The 19,134-nt window shown below is 40.7% G+C and overlaps 2 protein-coding genes across 5 annotated transcripts in view; both read right to left on the reverse strand.

The window, feature by feature from the left end:
- Nucleotides 1–270: 270 nt before the first annotated feature.
- RPL7L1 (ribosomal protein L7 like 1) lies at nt 271–4,937 on the reverse strand. The gene is made up of 7 exons (XM_039854187.1): nt 4,719–4,937; nt 4,002–4,110; nt 3,190–3,353; nt 2,054–2,191; nt 1,504–1,613; nt 1,126–1,340; nt 271–688 (listed from the first exon to the last, which is right to left on the reverse strand). Exons 1-6 carry the CDS (start codon nt 4,916–4,918, stop codon nt 1,132–1,134), a joined length of 930 nt encoding a protein of 309 aa, XP_039710121.1. The 5' UTR covers nt 4,919–4,937; the 3' UTR covers nt 271–688; nt 1,126–1,131.
- A 5,799-nt stretch (nt 4,938–10,736) lies between these two features.
- The window catches only part of BICRAL (BICRA like chromatin remodeling complex associated protein), a 93,774-nt gene continuing 85,376 nt past the window's right edge, over nt 10,737–19,134 (reverse strand). For all 4 annotated transcript variants that reach the window (XM_039854656.1, XM_039854655.1, XM_039854657.1 and 1 more), the window contains 3 exons: nt 18,912–19,006; nt 17,155–17,257; nt 10,737–14,570 (listed from right to left, as the gene is read on the reverse strand). In XM_039854656.1, coding sequence (XP_039710590.1) covers nt 13,783–14,570; nt 17,155–17,257; nt 18,912–19,006 — 986 coding nt within the window. In that variant the 3' untranslated portion in view covers nt 10,737–13,782. The remainder of the gene's footprint in view (nt 14,571–17,154; nt 17,258–18,911; nt 19,007–19,134) is intronic.

The following is a 19,134-nucleotide window of genomic DNA, read 5'->3' on the forward strand; positions in this document are numbered from 1 at the left end:
TCCTCACATAAGGTGCATGGTCCCTGAGAATAGTCTACAAACAGTCTAAATTTCCAAGCAAAACTTTGAGTTTATGCATGTTTTCCTGGGGAAAGGGTTCTTCCCTTCTCACAGATCCGAGAATAGGTTAAAATCCGGAAAAGGATGAAGCCCACTGCAGGATAAGATAAAGAAGCCACTGGATATACTTAGAACCAGCCAAGCCTGAGAGCTTGCAAAACTCATGTCACTGAAAAGTTAGAACATGGATTCACAGCAAAGACAACTGAGCAGTTTTTGTGCTCTTCTAACTGTATTTAAAGTTCTTTACAAAACAAGGCCTTGGAAACACCCAGGTTCAAGTATGCCCGTAGTCCTAGCCCACTGCCATCTTGCATTCATGTTTGGGTATCCATTCATCAACACTAAACGCCTGGACAGATGTGATGAAGCAGGACCCTTTCTCTGTGGCATGAGTCCTTTGTCGATTTCAGAGGTGGCAGCAGCGGCCAACGTGGAAAACACTGGGACTTTTCCTTTGAAATTGGGCTTTGATGAGAAGGGCCTGCAAGGAACATCACTATATTTTCCCTGACTTCCCCCTCCAGTTTCTGAGGCTATAGCAGAAAATAATCTTCTTTGAAGATACTGGATAATAATTCCAAAAAACGAAAACACATGCTTCCAATGCACTGTGCTTTTAGATATCCTGGGAGGAAAAACAATTTCGTTAATACAAATTTACTGACTTGGCACCTAAAAGTAACAATAAAGAGCAATTTCAAAGAGTTAAGATTCCTTCAAGGAAATAAATGGTTTTGATCTTCAAATCCTTTTGAAATTAGTTTTCAGTGTTATTCTCTCCCCATTTCCAGCTAAATAATCATAGCAATAGATTGTTGTTGTTGTTGTTGTCACTCAACATTTTCTAGCCTGTAACTCTTGAATACACATAGCCCCATGTTCTAACCAGGCATTCACTCTTCCAAGCACATCTCCATCCTTTAGATGTGTAAATACCAGGCTCCTCTCCACCCTCAATGCCAAAGTTACTCTCAAATACTGATAAATGCAAAGAGAATTTTTAAGTGGCAAGGCATAGCCTATAAAAAGTCAGCCCAAGGTAAGTTTGCAGCCCTGTCTTACCTGGGTTTAGTTCAGCTGCCGTATGAGCTGATTGATGCGTTCACCTCGATAGCCAGGTAAGCCCATCTCCTTAAGGAAGCCCACTCTATTCTTGGTAGCATGACGGGCCACTGAGAGATGGAAAGGGCACAAGAACCCTGAGATCGCCTGAAAATTCTTGCCCGGGAAGGCAATTTCATGAATGAGGTCTTCCAAGCAAATGACACCAAACTTCCCTAGGAAACATAAAGGAACAGTTTTCTTTATTTAATATTTCTGCAACATGTACTATGAGGCTCTCCTATGCCAGAGCTAGGAGGCTCTTGGGACCCTCCCACAACAAGACCACCAAAGATCCTTGCTTTCTGCTAAAATTGACCCCTATGATGCAACACTCACCCAGGTGCTCTTCAATCACTGTGTTGTCTGTCAAAGGGATAATTTTATTCTTGACCTTGGCTTGTCCACGTTTCAAGATGAGTTCCCGGACAGACTTCAGATTTGGAAATCTATGTGATGCATTATAAAATACAGCTTAGCCATCCCCTGGCACATGGCGATACACTGGCTACTCATTCCTGTGGCCTGGCTGAAGATTCTCCCAACTACTCCTAGCACTCACCAGGAAATGTCCTGCACTCACATGGCAGTTGGGATGCTTGGGAATACACAGTGAGGAGGTAAAAAACCAGTGTCCCTGACTAACATGATTAGAAATTAAATTTATGGATATAAATGTTCAACAGGCAAAACATTTATTTCCCAGGCAAAAATAAAACATGTCTTGGCTTACAGTCTAGGACTTTGGCTTTAGGTGACCCTTTACTTAAATGTTCTTTCAACACAGCAACACGACTCTTGGAGAACAGTACCCTGTGCATCCTGATGTTCTCAATATGTTCAAATACAATCCGATGCGCATTTACACACACAAAACAACTTTACTCACCCCCAGGTCACATAAGGTTCCACTACACGCAGCATTTTTATAGTGTGGGGGGTCACTTTGACAAAAACACCACTGAAAATCTTCTTCAGGCGAAGCCTTGCAATGGTCTTCTTCACCATTAAACTCACTCCATTAATCCTGAAATAAACAGCAGAGGAAGTCAGGCTCAATTAGTGTATGTCAGTCCAACAAGCACCTATAAATGTGTGCCACTACTGGGCATCCAGAGAATAAGACAGACTGTGCCTTACAGAGTTCAGCTGAGCAAGAGGCAGCTATGCAAGCAAATCATTTCCACATGATTTGGAGCAATGCCTGAGGTGCTACGGGAACAGAGAGATGGTCCCTGAATTTGCAGTGCACGAGTGTGGGGTGGCCGTGTAGGGCTATGTATATCAAGTTAAGGAAGCTGTACTTGCTTCTGTGGGAAGTGAAAGCTAGGGAAATTTTGAAGTAAAGGAGACAATCGGATTTCTTTTGGATAGTCACTGAGAACAGATCCGAGAATATGACATCAGAGGCAGGGAAACCCATTTAGAAAACTAATGAGACAGTCCAGGAAAGAGACTATGAGCAGCGGTAGGAAAGTCAATAAAGAGGGCTCAAAAATACATAGAGCCTACAGGTTTCTGGTTTGGGTAGGGGGACTAGGAAGAGGCAGAGTTGCATGTGCAGGTAGGAATGAGTACAGAAGATACCACTACATGAGTAAAAAGCTTTATGCACTCTCCCTAGCACTGACTATGCTCCACCTACTTGACCTTGGTTCAGTTTCTCGAAAGATACCTCAATTACCCCACTTCAGAACTTTTGGCATCTATGCTGAAAAGCCTTCCCCTAACACTGAACTCTTTACAAGTTTGCAGGCCTCAGCTTCAAATTCCTCAACCAGTACACACACTGCACCCTCTCTCCAATCCAGCATTCAACCCTCATAGCACTTAGTGTACTTTCATGTCTATTTGCCCAACGTCAGTCTCCTCAACCTTGAAGAAAAAGACCTATGTTGTACTCGACTCTGTCCTAGCACAGCCTGCCTTAGTGGCTAAAGACCTATTATCTTATCTCCCTAGAAAGGGGTCTAAAGCTGAATCAATAGTTTACTCCAGTATCACGTAATCTGGCAAGTTACCTACCTTTGGATGCGTACAACGAAGGCCAAGGAATGTTCATCTGGCATTTCCAGACCATGAGGCTTCACTTCTAGTCGTCTGAGGCGCACTTTATCACGTTGTTGCCGCCAGGCATCGTGTAGGAACCATTCCAATCGCTTAAACTTGAGCTCCTTTCCCTTTCTCTGCTACAGAGAAGGCAAACAGACCATCATCACCATTTTGTGTCTCTAGTCATCTTTACTTCCACAATAATTCATTAGTTGCTATTAATAGAGCTTATTTCCCATGTGCCACAGAAGGGAACAAACAGACTCCTTTATTTTTATATAAGGAGAAAATGAGATACCCAAGTAAAAGTGTAGTTGAGAAAATGTGAGAAGGGAAAAAGTTCTTGATAAACAAAGCGATTAGTTCACATGCTGTTAGCCAATGTTCACCAACCAGCATTTATGGAACCTAACACTTAAGCATCATAAAGTAAAAAACAAGTATGAGCTTGTTTTGTTTCTTGCCTCCAAAATATATATTTATCCAAAAACATTTAGCAAATAGCAAAACTGGCATATTTAAAAAATGTTTTCTTCCAGGTACACAAGCACGTCTGGTCTCTCAAATCACTTGGTATCAACCTGAAGGTACAATCTCCATCCCACTTTTTCCTTAAATACTCTGGTATTTTACCAGAGTAGTGGAAAGTGTTTGATAAACCATACACCTGATACAATCGAACCAATGGAGGAAGGAACTGTCAATACCAAATCTAGTTCAACCGTGCTAGATAAAACTCATCAAATACAAATTCTAATAACTTCTTCCTGGTTTCCCACCATTACCTCCTTCTTTTCCAAAAGCGCCTGCTTTGCCTGGGTGGCCTTGAGGGCCTGATAAGCCTTCCGCTTTTTCAGGAGATTTTCTGGAACCAACGGGATCTTTTTTCTTTGTCTAATACGGAAAATTGAGATCAGCAACAATATTTAGGAATGAATCTTCAATACATTATCAAATCATTTCCTAGGCTTCGGAAAACATTACTGTCTTTAAATTCCTAGGGACTGAGATTCCCCCGAAACCTGTGGTTTCTGACCCCAGTCCTCGAAACAGACTAACATTCCCGCGGCCCCAAAGCCTTAAAAAATCACGATCCCTTTAGCCATTAGTCCTCGTACACGTTAAAGCTGCTTTTACTGACACAGCCTTTTACAGCCTCTAACAGCAATGAGATTCTAGTTTAACCCTGTGGGGCTGCAGGGGACCTACCTGCAGGGGAAATATCTAAGTCAGGCTGGATAAACCCAACTCTTGGCACCCTCCAGCCCGCTGGCTAAAGGTCAGTCCTCGCTCCACTAGATAACCCAAACATAAGGATGGCCCCCTCCGCCCGCCGAACTCTACGGCTTCTCACTCTTCACCCCGCCCTCTATAATCTGGAGCCTTTCTGTGCTTTTTCCTTCGGTCCATAAGTATCCTTATTTTCCGCCACCGATAAACACCGTGGATGGCACTGGATGCTCAAGGCCCCACTCTAGAGATTCAAAGACGAAAACACTCACTCTTCCTCCGCCATCTTTCCAATGCTGCCGCTCCCGCTCATGCGTACTCCCACCACGTGGGGAAGAGGGACCGCTCTATGTTCGCTTGACCATAGAGACGTCTCTTCTAGCTGACGTCCGGCTAGCAAGCGCACTCTTAGCAGCAGTGAACCACTGAGGTCTTGCTGACCCCAGTTCCTGGCGAAAGTTGCACAGAGCATCCTTCACACCATTTCCAAGGCTGCGTCATCTTCAAAACCCAGCCCTTTTCATTTAAGCTATACTCTCACGAACCTGGTAGCCGGTTCATAAACAATGAAACGCTTCCCACACTGCACCTACAACTTCCGGTGGCGGATGGGCGCCTCTCCTCCGGCTTTCGTCCCGCTGCACAACTCCAGAAAGCAACACCGGCAGGCTCCGTAGACTTTTCGCTGGTTAGAGAGCTGAGGGCCTATGGCTTTGGCTCTCAAGTGTGGGTGGAGGTGTTTGTGGACGACTTAGGATGGTAAGAAAATGCAGCTCCGACCCAATCCGCCCAGCTTCATCAGTGGGCCCTTGATCTGTACCTTAGTTTCCTTTACCAATAAATTGGGTGAAATAATAGACTTTAACAGTGTTGCTGTTTCCTTACAAGGGTTAAATGGTTATGGAGCTACTCCATATAAAACGCTTAGCACAAAGTCTGACAGTAAGCGGTCAGTACTGTTAGTGCCAGACCAAAAACTAGAAATTCCTCCTTGCCATCGCAGACCCTTCCGTCATATGTCTCTTACCACCTGGAATGTGTTTCCTTCTCTCTTGGTCTTCATAAAACAATGAAAAGCAACTCAAGTCCCGTCTTTTCTGAGCATCGTGTTTCAAGTATTAATGTGCGTATGAGTTACCTGAGGATCTTGTTAAAATGCAGGTTTTTATTCAGGAAGGGATGGGTCGGGGGTTTGGGTCGATATTCTGCATTTTTAACACGCTTCAAAGTGATGACCGTGCTTTAGGTCTATCGAGTGGCAAAGCTCTGGAATAACCGCTTTCCTTTCCATGAATTTCAAGACATTATTATATTTTTAACATCTTCCCCATGATATTAGGAGAGCAGGAGGGACCATGCTTGCCTTGCTCATCACTGATCCTAAGGGTCTAGCACAGGTTTCTCAGTCTCAGCACTATTGACATTTTGGGCCAGATAATTCTTGGGGGGGAGGGGGGGTTGTCCTGTGCATTATAGAATGTTTAGCAGCATCTCAGACTTATACCTGCCAGTAGCATCCACACCCGTTGTGACAAAAATGTCTCCAGGCATTGCCAAATGTCTAGCACAGTAAGGGTCTAGGGCAATGTCATTATTTAACAGCAATTACAGGCATCACCACAGATTATCCTGTACTATTTGGTTTCCCTAATTAGACTGGCCACTGGAGAGGCAGGGAACTTGTCTCATACTTCTCTATCTTCTATAGCACCTATCGTAACAATGGACACTTTATAAGCAGAGGCTTATTAACTAAGTTCAAGGCATATTGATATGTGTTACATAATTGGTGCAATCAGAAAGATAGTGCCATGCACAGAATTCACTACCTGGTAATAAATGTCAAAGGACAACATAATCCTCAAGGTCACAGACTGTGCTGTGAAGCTCATTCTCATTCTTCAGCACCTCATCATGTGTCTTTCTTTGTAAAGAGCCAAAAACAGAAGAGTCACCAAAGTATAAGACTTCTATCGTATAGTAAACAAGGAACAAAAATAAGGCAATATTTTGTAACTTCCCCTATCAACAGATAAAAGGTAGGTTCTGTGGGATAGACAGTACTAGGGAGGGGTATCAACAAAACTGGCTGAAAAGATTTTTGCAGGCCAGGATTCTGGAAAGGTTTCCCAATGCCAGCAGATGGTGCTAGGAGACTACTTATTCTCAATGCCAAAGCCATCATTCCACCATACTGATCCAGAGAAAAAGGGACGGAGTTCTCTTCAACCAAAAATCACTCACTAACAACACGTGTTTACTGAGCTTCGACCATGTGCCCTAACACTAGGCAAGATACAAGAGTTTTGTTTTTTTTTCTCTTCAAAATGAGGTTACTGAATGAGAACATGGCATGGCCATTTATAGCCTCAAGTATCTTATTCTTAGCTTGTCCTCATAGGCCTCTGTTCTCTTTTTTCTTGACCACTTCAGTTGTCCATCACTAGGGAATAGTTAAATTATGGAAGACTATGAAAGTATATGCAGTGAGGCAGGTCTTAAAGTCCTTAAATCTCAGGGGTAGGTGTTTTTCATTTTTTGGCCTGCTGAAGTCCATTCCCATTTCCTAACAGTACCCCATTTCTCTTGTGGACTGGTCTCTCCCTCAGTGTGTACATTCTTGTGGGAGTGGAGTACCAAATCTAAATGACCGCCCTCCCAATATATAAGTTGAAAGGGTCTCTGGAAGAACTGTTCCAAACCTCTTGCTCCCCAGTATGGGGGGGGACACAAGACTTTAAACTTCTCTCCTTTGGGTTTCGAATTTTGAGCAGTAATGATGGAAGAAACGTAGGAGGTTTGGGGCAAATCTTTTAAAGATTTCCACCTACTGAGAACTGCTGGAGTTTCCTTTTTCTTGTCTTTTTCAAGCCTGGTGGTTTTTTCAATCTTCCCTTCAATCCTTATCTTACTTATAAAACTCTATGCTGGTTAGCCAGATTGGTTTCTGTTGCTTGCAACCAAAGAATCTTGATTTATAATTTCCACAGATTTGGAAAATGTCTGTATTTTACTGTATTTACAAGATACAGAATAAGGTGTATGAAAGTGGTCCTAGTTTGTTTTGTTGTTTTGTTTTTTGACTACAGATGTATTTATATGTAATAATTTTGGAAGGCTATACAAGTATTGATGGGCAAGTGTTATTTTTGGGAAATGGGAGTGGGACCTGGTGTGGGAGGAAGACTTACATTTTGTGGTATGCCCTTTGTTTATCGTATATTTATTAGTTTAAGAAAAAGCTCTCTAGGTAGTTAAGTTCTTGTGACTTGCCTGTTTTAGAAACCACTTGCCTATGTTTTTAAGACTCCTGCCAGGATCAACATTTTGTTGTTCTCTGAATTGACTCTAGGATCCTTTAGTTAACACATCCCACAATATTATGTCAGTATTGTCTGCACTTTGAGATTATTTGGAATCCTACTCTTTTTCACTTAATACCACACCCAACACATCCAAAAAGGGGGCTTCATCTGTAATGTCCCATCTGCCCCAAGACACTTTCTTGGATTATGACCCTTCTTGTAGCCAACTTTGTTTTGTTTCAAGCTTTCCTTGCTTTCTCTGAGAGTGAGTGACATGGGTTACCAGGAAGCAGATAGGAAAGAGATTACAGCAGGTCCTCAAATAACCTTGTTTTGTTATAACATTGATGAGGTGCCTTAGGAACTTAAATCTTATTTATATCAATTAGCTTATGGTAAAACTGGTTTCATTATATGTCGTTTTGCTGCAGTTCCAAGAACCTATTGATGACGGTGAGGACTTATTGTAGTGTGAGAGCAGCCAGGTGAGCCTGGAGTTGGGGAAGACAACACGGACAACAGCTTCTGATACTGATGAAAAACAAACATAAGGGAGGAAAAGTGGGAAGGAAAAAGGAGAGAACAGATGAAGGGCGGCAGCCTTTTGAGAGTTGAGGATAGACACAGGAAAGCTAGAGTAAGGAGACGGTGTGTAGCAGATAAGATCAAAACAGAAAAACCCAAACCTCTTCTTAGATATTTCAGGGATAATAGAACATGAGCTTTTTCTACCGCCACACTTCTTCAAAAACACCTTATTTTACACCCTAAGAAGTAGAGGGTCAGGACAAGTCTTCCTAGTTTATAGTCAAGGAAGCTGAGGCTGAGAGTAACCTGATTACGTGTTAGTTGAAGTACTGAGATCCGTTTCCACATTCTGCTGGGCCAAAGGCACTTTCTGTCCACCTCGCTGCACTGCTTTCCTTGACTTGACCTTCATTAAGTGATTTTTTTTCCCTAAGGATCTTCTTGCCTTTGCAATTGTTTTCAAAGGGCAGGCTACGGCACATACCTACCAGGAAAACTGATTAGGATTTCTTATAAAGGCCTTTTACCTGTAGCAATGCAGACACAGGCTGTTCACATTATAGAATCCACTTTATACTACAAATGTGCCCCTACCAATTTTATGTATATCGAACCCGATTTCTCTACGTTTATCAGTGTAATTACAAAATTCCTCTATCTTCGTTCCTCCAGGAAGTATCATAGTCTTTTCTCAAACATAACTCAGGAAACTGTACTAAGAAGCAGGGCATGGAAATACAGATTGCAGCTCTCTACCAAGAGGCAGTCTGGAAGAGTTTTAGCTTTCATTTTTTCTCTCCTGAACTCCAATCAGTTCCCAAATGTAACGTAAGTATTGGCTTGTTTCCTCTCTAGATCATAAGCTCCTTGAGAGTAGAAATCACACCTAAAAAAAAAATAAATAATATATATATTTATATGTTATTTATATATATAAATAATATATATCATTTATGTAAATAATATATTTTATATAAATAATATATATTATAAATAATATAAATATATATAAAAATATATAAAATAAATAAATTACACACACACACACACACACACATACACACATATATAAAAAAATATAAAATCTCCACCCCCAGTGTCTAACACAGTGCCTGTAAACTGCTCGATATATGTTTGGTGGTTAATGCTCTCCATCTTCAGCTGGATCCCCAGGAGTCCTATCTGTCTCGAAGCACACACAGGGCTGAGGCAGAGCTGGAGCCTGCGCCTAGGGGCTAGCACCCCGAGGACAGCAGAGCTAGTCTTGCCTGAGCAATGCTGTTTCAGGGCCCTCAGATGATGGGGTTCCTTTCTTTTCCCTTCCTTTCCCCTGCAATAATCCACTGGCTACTTTCTCTACATTAGAGCGTACCAGGGCCCCTCTCCTGGAACATGGCCTCCCACACACAGGGCTGAGGGCTTTAACCATCCCAAGGGAAGATGACTGGTCTTTCCTCTGGTCCTGTCCCTGGGGAACATAGAGACTCTGATCCTAACTAAGCATCCAGATGATCCTTCCTTCTAACTCTTCATTCCTGGGGAACCTGCATTGCAAAGGGCCTGAAGATGAACAAGAATGTCACAATGGACACACATTTATCCTGAGCAAGAAGAGGAGGCTGACAAGAGGGGCAACACTGCAAACCACATTAAGGGATCCATCCACTGATGGAATTATTCTAGCAGTAATTATTCCAACTTATATGAGAACAACTTCATATTTATATATTGATTACTGCAGAATCTTGATTGCTCAGCTGCTACTGCTTTAAGGGCAGGGGGAAGCAATTAAACCATAAAGTAAGGGGTATAAGTATAAATTCTAAGCCTCAAAGAAAACCTTAAAGAGAACTATACCCTCACCCCCAGAAATACATTTTACCCTCTGTTAGTTTCCCTAACAATTTAGGTAGAGTCACACAAGAACTCAGGAGGGCCTCATGGGGCTGATTTTACAGATAAGGTTACGGAAGTATTTCTCAACACAATTTGGTCAAATGTGTGAATCCAAAGAGAAAAAATGTTAATTCTGGCACAAGTCTTAGTGTAAAATAGTTTTCTTTACCTATCCTTTAGCCTTCCTCTTCTTTTTTCCCCTTCCTTCGCCTTCTTGTCCTTGCAGAAACAAAATGTAAGAATATATGGAAAACAACTTCCTGCAGACTGAGCTCACTTATCTAACTTTTCAAATGGCCCCATTTTTCCTTCCTTAGTTAAGGACCTGTGTGACAGGAGGGATGGATATCAGAGATGTACATGACTAAACTTTCTCACTGACCAACTTTAATTTGTAACTGTTTGGAAAGGCCCATCAATTAAAATCCTACCGCTTCATTGGTTATGCTACTTTGGGCAATGGTAAATATTTTTAACAGAACTCCCACTGAGCACTTACTTACCTTTTTCTTCTGGGAAAAGCAGCCATTCCTATTTGCAAAATCAAGACAATCACAGTTGCACATTTTCCCAAATCTTTGGCTGTATTGCAATGGTTGTTTCATTTTGTAATCTCCAACTAAACATTTCCTAACCATGGATTAACAATATAGTTACTGACTGGTTTCTTTTAACAGTATTTATCCAACATAACAAAATAAACTGCAATTTGTTATACTTTTTTTTACAAAACATTTTATAAATATTTTTACAAAATGTATACAAAGCAATTTCAAGTGAGACATACTATACAAATGAAGGTATTTAAGCAAATAAAGCCCACACCACACTGACAGTGAGTGACGCGTCCTCTTTTAAGTCAAGTCAGTCTGTAAGGCCTCCCTAATCTAACAAAGTCTACTAAATTCTTCAGAGCTAAAATAGTTCTTTTTCGTAATTGCCAGTTTAAAATTTGCTTTATCTTTAGGCAGTACTCAAGGACACAGAAAATCAAATGCTTAATAACAAATTCACACTTTTCCACAACAACAGAAAAAAAAATGATTTTTGTTACTGAGTACAAGTAGTTCTAAAACTTAACTTTGACTATGAACCTGAACAACTGAGTGTTGGCCATCGGAAGCTGAGCTTTCTCCCTTCACCAGAGGGGGCTCGACATGCGGGTTATGACCCATGTGCGCATAACCTAATCACAGGAGTAAAACACGTTTCGTAATCTTCATTTGTCATTATCTAGAATCTTTCCTCCATAAAAAGTAAACGTACATACAAAGACACAAAAATTTACAAGTTTCATTTTGGTAGATTAGGCTCTCCATTTGCTAGACAAGTGTTAGGGCTTAAAAACCCTTTAAGATGGTATATAGGAAAGCTAGGATTGGGGAAGCAGGGCGGGATAGGGAAGAAAGAGAGGTGACAAATGTACACAAAGCTTATCTTGTCTCTTAAGAATTCCACTGATTCGCAGTAATTAATGTAACTCAATAGTGGCCTTCATGAAGGCTTCCAGGTAGAAAGTTCCACAATGAGAAGAATTTGATCAGAGGGAACCATCTTTAAGTCTTACTAGGAATTAGGGGAACATGAACTCTAAGGGAAGAAGAGCCTATGAGATCATGGGCTTCAGGGCAGGGTGTTACCCCAGGGCTGCCCAAACTGAAAGTTCCGACTGGCAACACCAACTTATCTTTCTAATATGTTACAATACAGGAAAAAGAGGAAATCTGCAACTTGGACATTGGCACAAATAAGGAAAAAATGGTAATCCAAAGATGGCCCAGTTTTTCCAATTTCTACTGGAGTGGGGAGAAGGTACTTTGCTTGTATGAAGACTGGCTGTCTCACATGGTTTCTGTGTGTGGTGGAAAAAAGGGCAGGGTGAGTACAGGTCTTCTGTTGCTGTGTTTCTAGTAATCAGAAGCCTTCCTTTCCATCACAGGCCAATCTGGAAAAGAAATGCCCAACATGATGACAATGGGGGTCATCCCTATTCTGGGGACAGCCAGAAGCGGATCCTGGCAATGTGTTAGAGTGGAGACCAGTGGGTACACCTCTAAAGCCAGAGAGATAAACAGAATAAATGAGAGAGTGCATACACATAAGAGGGAGAGTGTGTACATGCTATAACCACAATGAACTCTGGCTCTGAACAGCTCGGATACATGCACATGGGCATTGGTGAGAGTGCACATCAAATACCATTACGTAGCTTTCCCAATGACAGGACATAATTGATGATTACAGTGACGCTGAGTCTGAAAGTAACAATAAAATGGGATGACCTATGGCAAGTATACAAGAAAGGAAAATGGGGAATGCTCCCTGAAAAGAAATATAAATAAATAAAGCAATAAGTCATGTTCACTAATATGAACATGGGCCAAACACAAACCATGACGGGGCATGTCCTTTGGCTCTCAAGTGGGAATCCTGTGTCTCAGATCTCTCCTTTCCGTGGTGGGCTAGCTGGTTACCTTTGGTTTATCTGTGTTTTGGTAATGACTGCTGCCGGGGGTGACTACTGTTCTCAGACAACAAGAAGCAAAAAAAAAACAAGGCCAAAGTCCCCTTAAGGTTTAAAATGAAAAATTACAACATACTTTTCAAATGAAAGTGCTTTTGATGCTTGGCTATTTGTTGTGGGAGAGGGTGCAAAGAGAGGTTAAATGAAACGATACCCAGCAACAAACAAAAACGTACATCGTATGTTGACTATCTCCAATTATAAAATGCAAAACGCTTGGTTTTTTTTTTCTCAATAGTTAACATATATATGCTTTTACATATATACATATTATATTCCTCATGGCTCTATCCCGGCCTCCCCTGTACACTGTGCCACTTAACCGGTTTCCATTTTCCTTTATTTAGCCTGGTGAAATGATCTCAAGTCATGCTGTTGCTACTAAGAACAGAGCATTCCCTAGATGAAATTCAACATGGATATGCTGAAAAAGCATAAGATTTTTGCTCCAGGAGCATCAGAAAAGCACTTGAACAATGAATAAGGAAGCCCTGCAAATGCCCTGCTTGTGCGCTACTGGGCTGCTTATACCAATGCTGGGGGGTCCCTAGCAGAGAGGCCAGCAACGTACTGCTCGGAGATGGCTGAGGGGGAGAACCATGTGGTCTCCCTTCAACAACAAAAAAACCCCCAAACCCCAAATTTGGAGATGCAGTGGGATATTCTTTAAAAAGTAGCTTCTATCAGTCCTGTTTGATTTTCTTTAATAAGTCTGTTCTTTGCAAATGACTTATGATTGTCAGAATTTTATCCAGGGCCAAGTGTACTTGATCTCATTGAGTTATAGTGTTTTTTTAAAAAAATTAAAAAAAAATGACTATAAGCACTTTTGGAACACTTGAAATGTGTAGGGCCTATCAGACTGCTTTCTAACAAGGATTCATTTTACTAAAAGATCTCCCTGTAACCACCACGAGTATTGCTCTTAAACAAAGAACAGGGTTGAGATTAGAAAGAATAACCTGTGATGAAAGATCACGCAGGCTGGAGACAGGAGACCGTTTCCATTTGCTTTTGCCAGGAAAGACTGCAACTTGTCCGGGGCGGGGTCTGGGGGGTGGGATGGGGGAAGGACTGCTGCTATTAACACTCTAGGATACTATTTACAGCTGCTTCTAAAATAGAGTCAGTTTCTACAACGCCTTCACTGTGGTCCGGGATGAACTTTTCCAGGCAGTTTTCCTGCGAAGCCATTGGAGAAAAGTTGGGAAAATCTAACTCAACAGAGCCACTAACTGCGGGGTCACTCTGGGGCTGCCGCCCCGCCTTTTTGAGTTCCAAGATGTTCTTAAATGTTGTTTCCAAACTCTTAGTGAGCTGGAGGTCTGGCTGGGGCTCTCCTGATCCTTTCATGATGTCTGTGTGTAAAACTTCATTCTTTGGAGAATTCCTCAGAGTTTTATCTTGGAAGGAATTGTTACATGTCATCTCCAAGTGAGAATCTCCTAAGATACTTGAGAGTTTGCTCTCAGTACCATGATCTGGTCTGGACGAGGTTTTCCGGTGCCCTTCAGGGCCGGGAGAGCACTCGCTGCCCTTCATGGAGTCTCTCCGGCTGATTTTCTCTTCAGATGCACCGCGGTACTGAACTAAGCCCACTTTGTCAAATTTCAGTGCTCTGCCGAGGCATTCGGTTTTTTTAGAAATGTTTCCTTCTGCGGAGACCACGATGTGGTTAGGCACTAGATGAAATTGGTCATGATTCGTTGGTTCTGCCAGGCCTGGTTTGGCTCGGTCTCTGCTTTGGGCCTTGGACGTCAGATGGAGAGAGCTGGTTGTTTTACTGCCATGCTGGTCGATCCTGCCAAACTGTGTGTCATGAGCAGCTTTATCAAGTTTGAAAGAACAACAGAAATCAGCCTGAAAACCCTCTGAAAATGGAAACAAACAAACAAAAAACATTAATGAACGAATGAGTGAGTAAGAACAATAAAACAGACCCTTGGTAGGTCAGGGGCAAAGCCGTCCCACTCCAGCCCACCCAGTCAGTCTTTTACATCCAAGAAGATGCAGAAGCACATTACTTGAGGGGGCATCCTATAAAAGTAACCAAGGCTATGGTGCCACAGCCTCCAGACAAGAAGCTTTAACCTCTTTGAAAGGTAGCTGCTTGATGACAAATGGGAAAGCAGGACAGGCAAAAAGCCCCACTTTGTCTTTGACCTCTTACTGCTATTTTTAAAGTTGTTGTTGTTGTTTTTAAATTAATGACTGCTTTGAAACAGTCTGACAATAGAAATTAGATACTAGTATCAGCCTGTTTTCTTCCTTGGAGCAGAGGGCCCTAGAATGAGGCTTTGGTGGGGGGTGGGGTAGGTTAGAGTGTGATGGATACAACTATTTGTCTTTGGGAGATGGCACTTCAGTCCCTCTAGACACATGTGAGGGGACTTGGCATAACTAGCTTTACTTTGCTAGGAGTACAAAATGAAGGTCAACATGCATCCAAAATGATATCTGCTTGGAAGGACAGTGAGGTGTGGAGGAACAGTGTCTATGAGTAAGCATTGAACTATACTAAGCTTGAAGAGCTAAGGATAGCAACAGAAATGTTAGTGAGAATTTAGGGGGTTGAGGGCACAGAGGGAAGAAGGAGACTATTGTTATCGTGCAATGGCAGAGAAAGTGTTCACTCTGGAAGTAATGAAAACGAAATGAATTTGTTCACCAAATCCCAAAATAAGAGATCTAGGGGATATAGCCTTGAAATCCAAATAGCTGATTCCATTCAATAAACACTGGCTATGTAGGCACAATACAGAGGAGAATGAAGCATGTCCCTGCCCACATGACATTCATGCCTCAGGGGGATATGACAAAGTAGGATGGTTACTCCACAAACCTAATTCACCAAAAGGCAAGAGATTTCAGGTTCTAAGAAAAAGGGACAGGAATATATCCTACATTAGTCTCTTCTATTTTGGAAAGATTTGAGGATTCTCCTAAGTATATAGTAATTCTTTCAGATTCTCCCTTTAGACTAAGGGTAAGAATCATCTATTCTCTATGGAAATTTCTTGAGCCACATCAAACACAAGGCAGAACCTTAACCTTTAAGTATCAGAAAGGACGTTAGAGGAATGGAAGTAAAGTCACAGGAGAATACAGCAGGTCCTCAAATAACACTGCTTTGTTCAACATCATTTTGTTGTATCATTGATGGAAAAAAAAATTGATTCCCGGCTGGGCCACTGTCTCTGTGGAGTTTTCATGTCCTCTCGATGTTTCTGTGGGTTTCCTCGAGATACTGCGATTTCCTCCCACACACCAAAGATGTACTCATGAGGTAAACTGGGTGTCTACATTGTCCCAGTCTGAGTGAGCATGGGTGTGAGTGTGTGAGTGTGCTGTGCGATGGAAGGCCATCCTGTTCAGGGTTGGAAAATAATTCTCTTATTTTTATTAATCTTTATTAAATGTGTGTATAGCTCACATTTATTTCAATGTTTACTATTAGAAGTATTTTTGGTCTTTCTTTAGAAGTTTGGTGATGTTTTTGTGATCAAAAAATGCTGTAGGAACTTAATTCTTGTTTATATCAATTAGTCTATGATAAAACTGGTTTCCTTATAGTTGTTTTGCTTTAAATTGCAGTTTCCAAGATATTAAGTGAAGACTTACTGTAATAGTCCAATAATAGGGGAATGGATTAGCTCAAGTATCAAATTAATATATTAAAATTTTATTAAATATTATTTTGAAGACTAAAGCAACATGATAAAAACTTCAGGTGTATTAAATGGAAGAAATTCAAATAAAAATTATGTCTAGCATATGACATATGATTATAACTATATACAAATGACGTATGTAAATGAGAACCAGAACTGGAAGAAAACCTGGAGGAATAAAAACATTTCTTTTGTAGGATGGAAAAAGCATGAGTAAAATCTACATTCCATGAATTGTTATAATGTTATTTGATTTAAAAATTTTTAGAGGCTAGAAAAAAGTAAAGAGGATTCCTTTTTAAAAGGCAGAATGTGGGTCAAATCTAACATGTATGCAATTAGCAGAAAACTGATGGGATAAGAGAAAAGTACTTAAATGGAACATTATAATTTCCTATCTTAAGGACAGGGGCCCTTTTTTTTTACTAATTTTTTTCCCCAACCAATGCCTTGCACATAGTAAGACAGCTCAGTAATTTGCTTAGGTTTAATTGCTTCTGGAAAGGCTTCTGACTTAATTTCATTCTCAAAAACTAGAGAAAGACTGAGAAGTTTAAAAGTGGGGAAAAAATAATGAACTGAATGTAAAATTCCAGTTTGGATTTTGTACAATATAGACCTTCGCAGAGTATTCATATCCTGCTCTCAACTCTGGATTTTTTCCCCCCAAAATTCATGTTCTTTCAGGTTTCTAATCAAAGGTGGGTTCAGAGAGACTACCCAAAGGCCCATGGCCCCTGAACCACAGTGGGAACACTCCTCTCTTCACTCTGGTGCATCTTACCAGGGTCCACAAGAGCCAGACGCTTGTCCCGGGAAAGAGACGCTCTTTCCTCCTGGTTGAACATTCTATCGATCATCACCATCTCAGCAGAGGGATTGATCCGCTGAAAATGAGAGAGTCCAGTCATTTCAGGTGCCTTTTAACAAATGCAAACATCTCACTGTATCTTTGGAACAAATAAAGCAATCAGAAATGAGAACTTAATGTTTAGGCTCTAGACATGTCATATTCCATTTAGTTACATTTTCCCTTGCCACATAAGATGCATTCTTTAAAAACTATAATTTACGCATTGGCATAAAATTCAAAAGGTAATAAAGGGGAAGTGAAAAGTAAGCTTTTCTTCTTTGCCTCCACTATGCACCACGTCCGCTTCCCAGTGCCTCTCCCTGGAGGCACCCTATACCTTGCAGTTTAATACACTCTTCCAAAGACATATTATGCACACACATGCATTTACATTCTTCTTTGTATTTTTTTGCACACAAATGGTAGCAACTATACACACTGTTCTGCACCTTTCTTATTGCCCTCTCTGCTAATAATATGTTGGGAATTTTTTCCTTAGGATGACCTTTTACTTTATACTTTGCTACACTTTATGTTTTTTGTTTTTGTTTTTGTTTTTAATTAAGGTTTTCCTTTTTTTGCTGTAAAGAATCATATCTTAAATTATATTTCTGGGTCTTACTTAACACGAAAATTCATGGCAGATATAACTGGACCAAATAAGTGGTCCTCTCTTCAAAAATGATAGTCTTTTTGATGTCTCAGAGTTTTATTTTAGAAATGGTTTTCAATATAAGAACAACTATTTCAGACTTTGGAGGCATAATTTTAAGTTAAAATATATTAGTAAACATATATATATTTAGGTAAGCACAAACACACATACATACTTATTTACAATATACTGCATATATAGATAATGTACTTCAACTAATTCCCTAAGGTACATTTTCAAAGTTGATCTCAAATTGAAAACCACTTGTAAGAGAACAATTTATAGGTTAAAGCCGATATGATTTTAGAACTGCTTTTAAAAATCTGAGAATAGGTGTGGTCTCCCCATCATTTTGTGAAATATCTTACTCCTTTCTCTGATTAACTGGTGCTTTAAAACCAGTTTCAGTTCTTCTCTGAGGTAATGAAAACGTCCTAGAATTAGAAAGTGGTGATGGCAGCACAATCTATGAATATACTAAAAACCATCAAGTTGTACATTTTAAAATTAAGTGGGAATTTTATGGCATGCTATTAATCTCTCATAATTAAAAATAAGACAAAACTAATTTTAACATTCGTCATCACCAAGTCCTTTCAGATGCAATTCTCAACAACCTCCACTGGCAGTGCTGCCACTCTTCTTCCCCATCTCTGAGCTGGTGAGAGGCAGCAGGCAGCATCAGAGTGGGGACCAGGCGGTGGGACGGTCCTGGTCTGTACCCTGGCTCTGCTAACTACCCTATAAACTTACTAGCTATATGATCCCGGACAAATTATTTAAACAAAGCCCTAGTTTCTTCATTTGGAACAGCTACAGTAACATTGATTGTGATCGACCATGTAAAGCACAGTAGGTACATTGACTGCTGTCAGTAGCATAACAGTCAGACGTAAGTTTTTCTACAATCTCAAATATCTGTGCCTTTTAAACTATACTGGGAAACTCTGATTCCTTGAAGTTTTTCTTTCTGAATTAGTAGCTGTGACCTGTGGGATTTAAAAAACAAATACATTTGGTAGCAGAATTTTACCATGGCATCTTCTAGGAGCAGGCATCTGTATTTGTTAAGCATAGCTTGGGTCCTTTTTAGGAGTTGAGTGGCAACTGTTTCAAATTCACTGTCGACTTTAAAAAGAGAGAGAGAGAAAACAGTAAGAGAGTGCAAATCACCAGGTCTTAAATTTCTTAGGATTGAAATGCATTACTCTTCCATTATTCAAACACATCTTGTCTGTGGCAATTTTCTCTCTTTA

Source organism: Pteropus medius, unplaced genomic scaffold (assembly GCF_902729225.1).
Source record: "Pteropus medius unplaced genomic scaffold, Ma_sr-lr_union100, whole genome shotgun sequence".
In the NCBI taxonomy this organism is placed as follows: Eukaryota; Metazoa; Chordata; class Mammalia; order Chiroptera; family Pteropodidae; genus Pteropus; species Pteropus medius.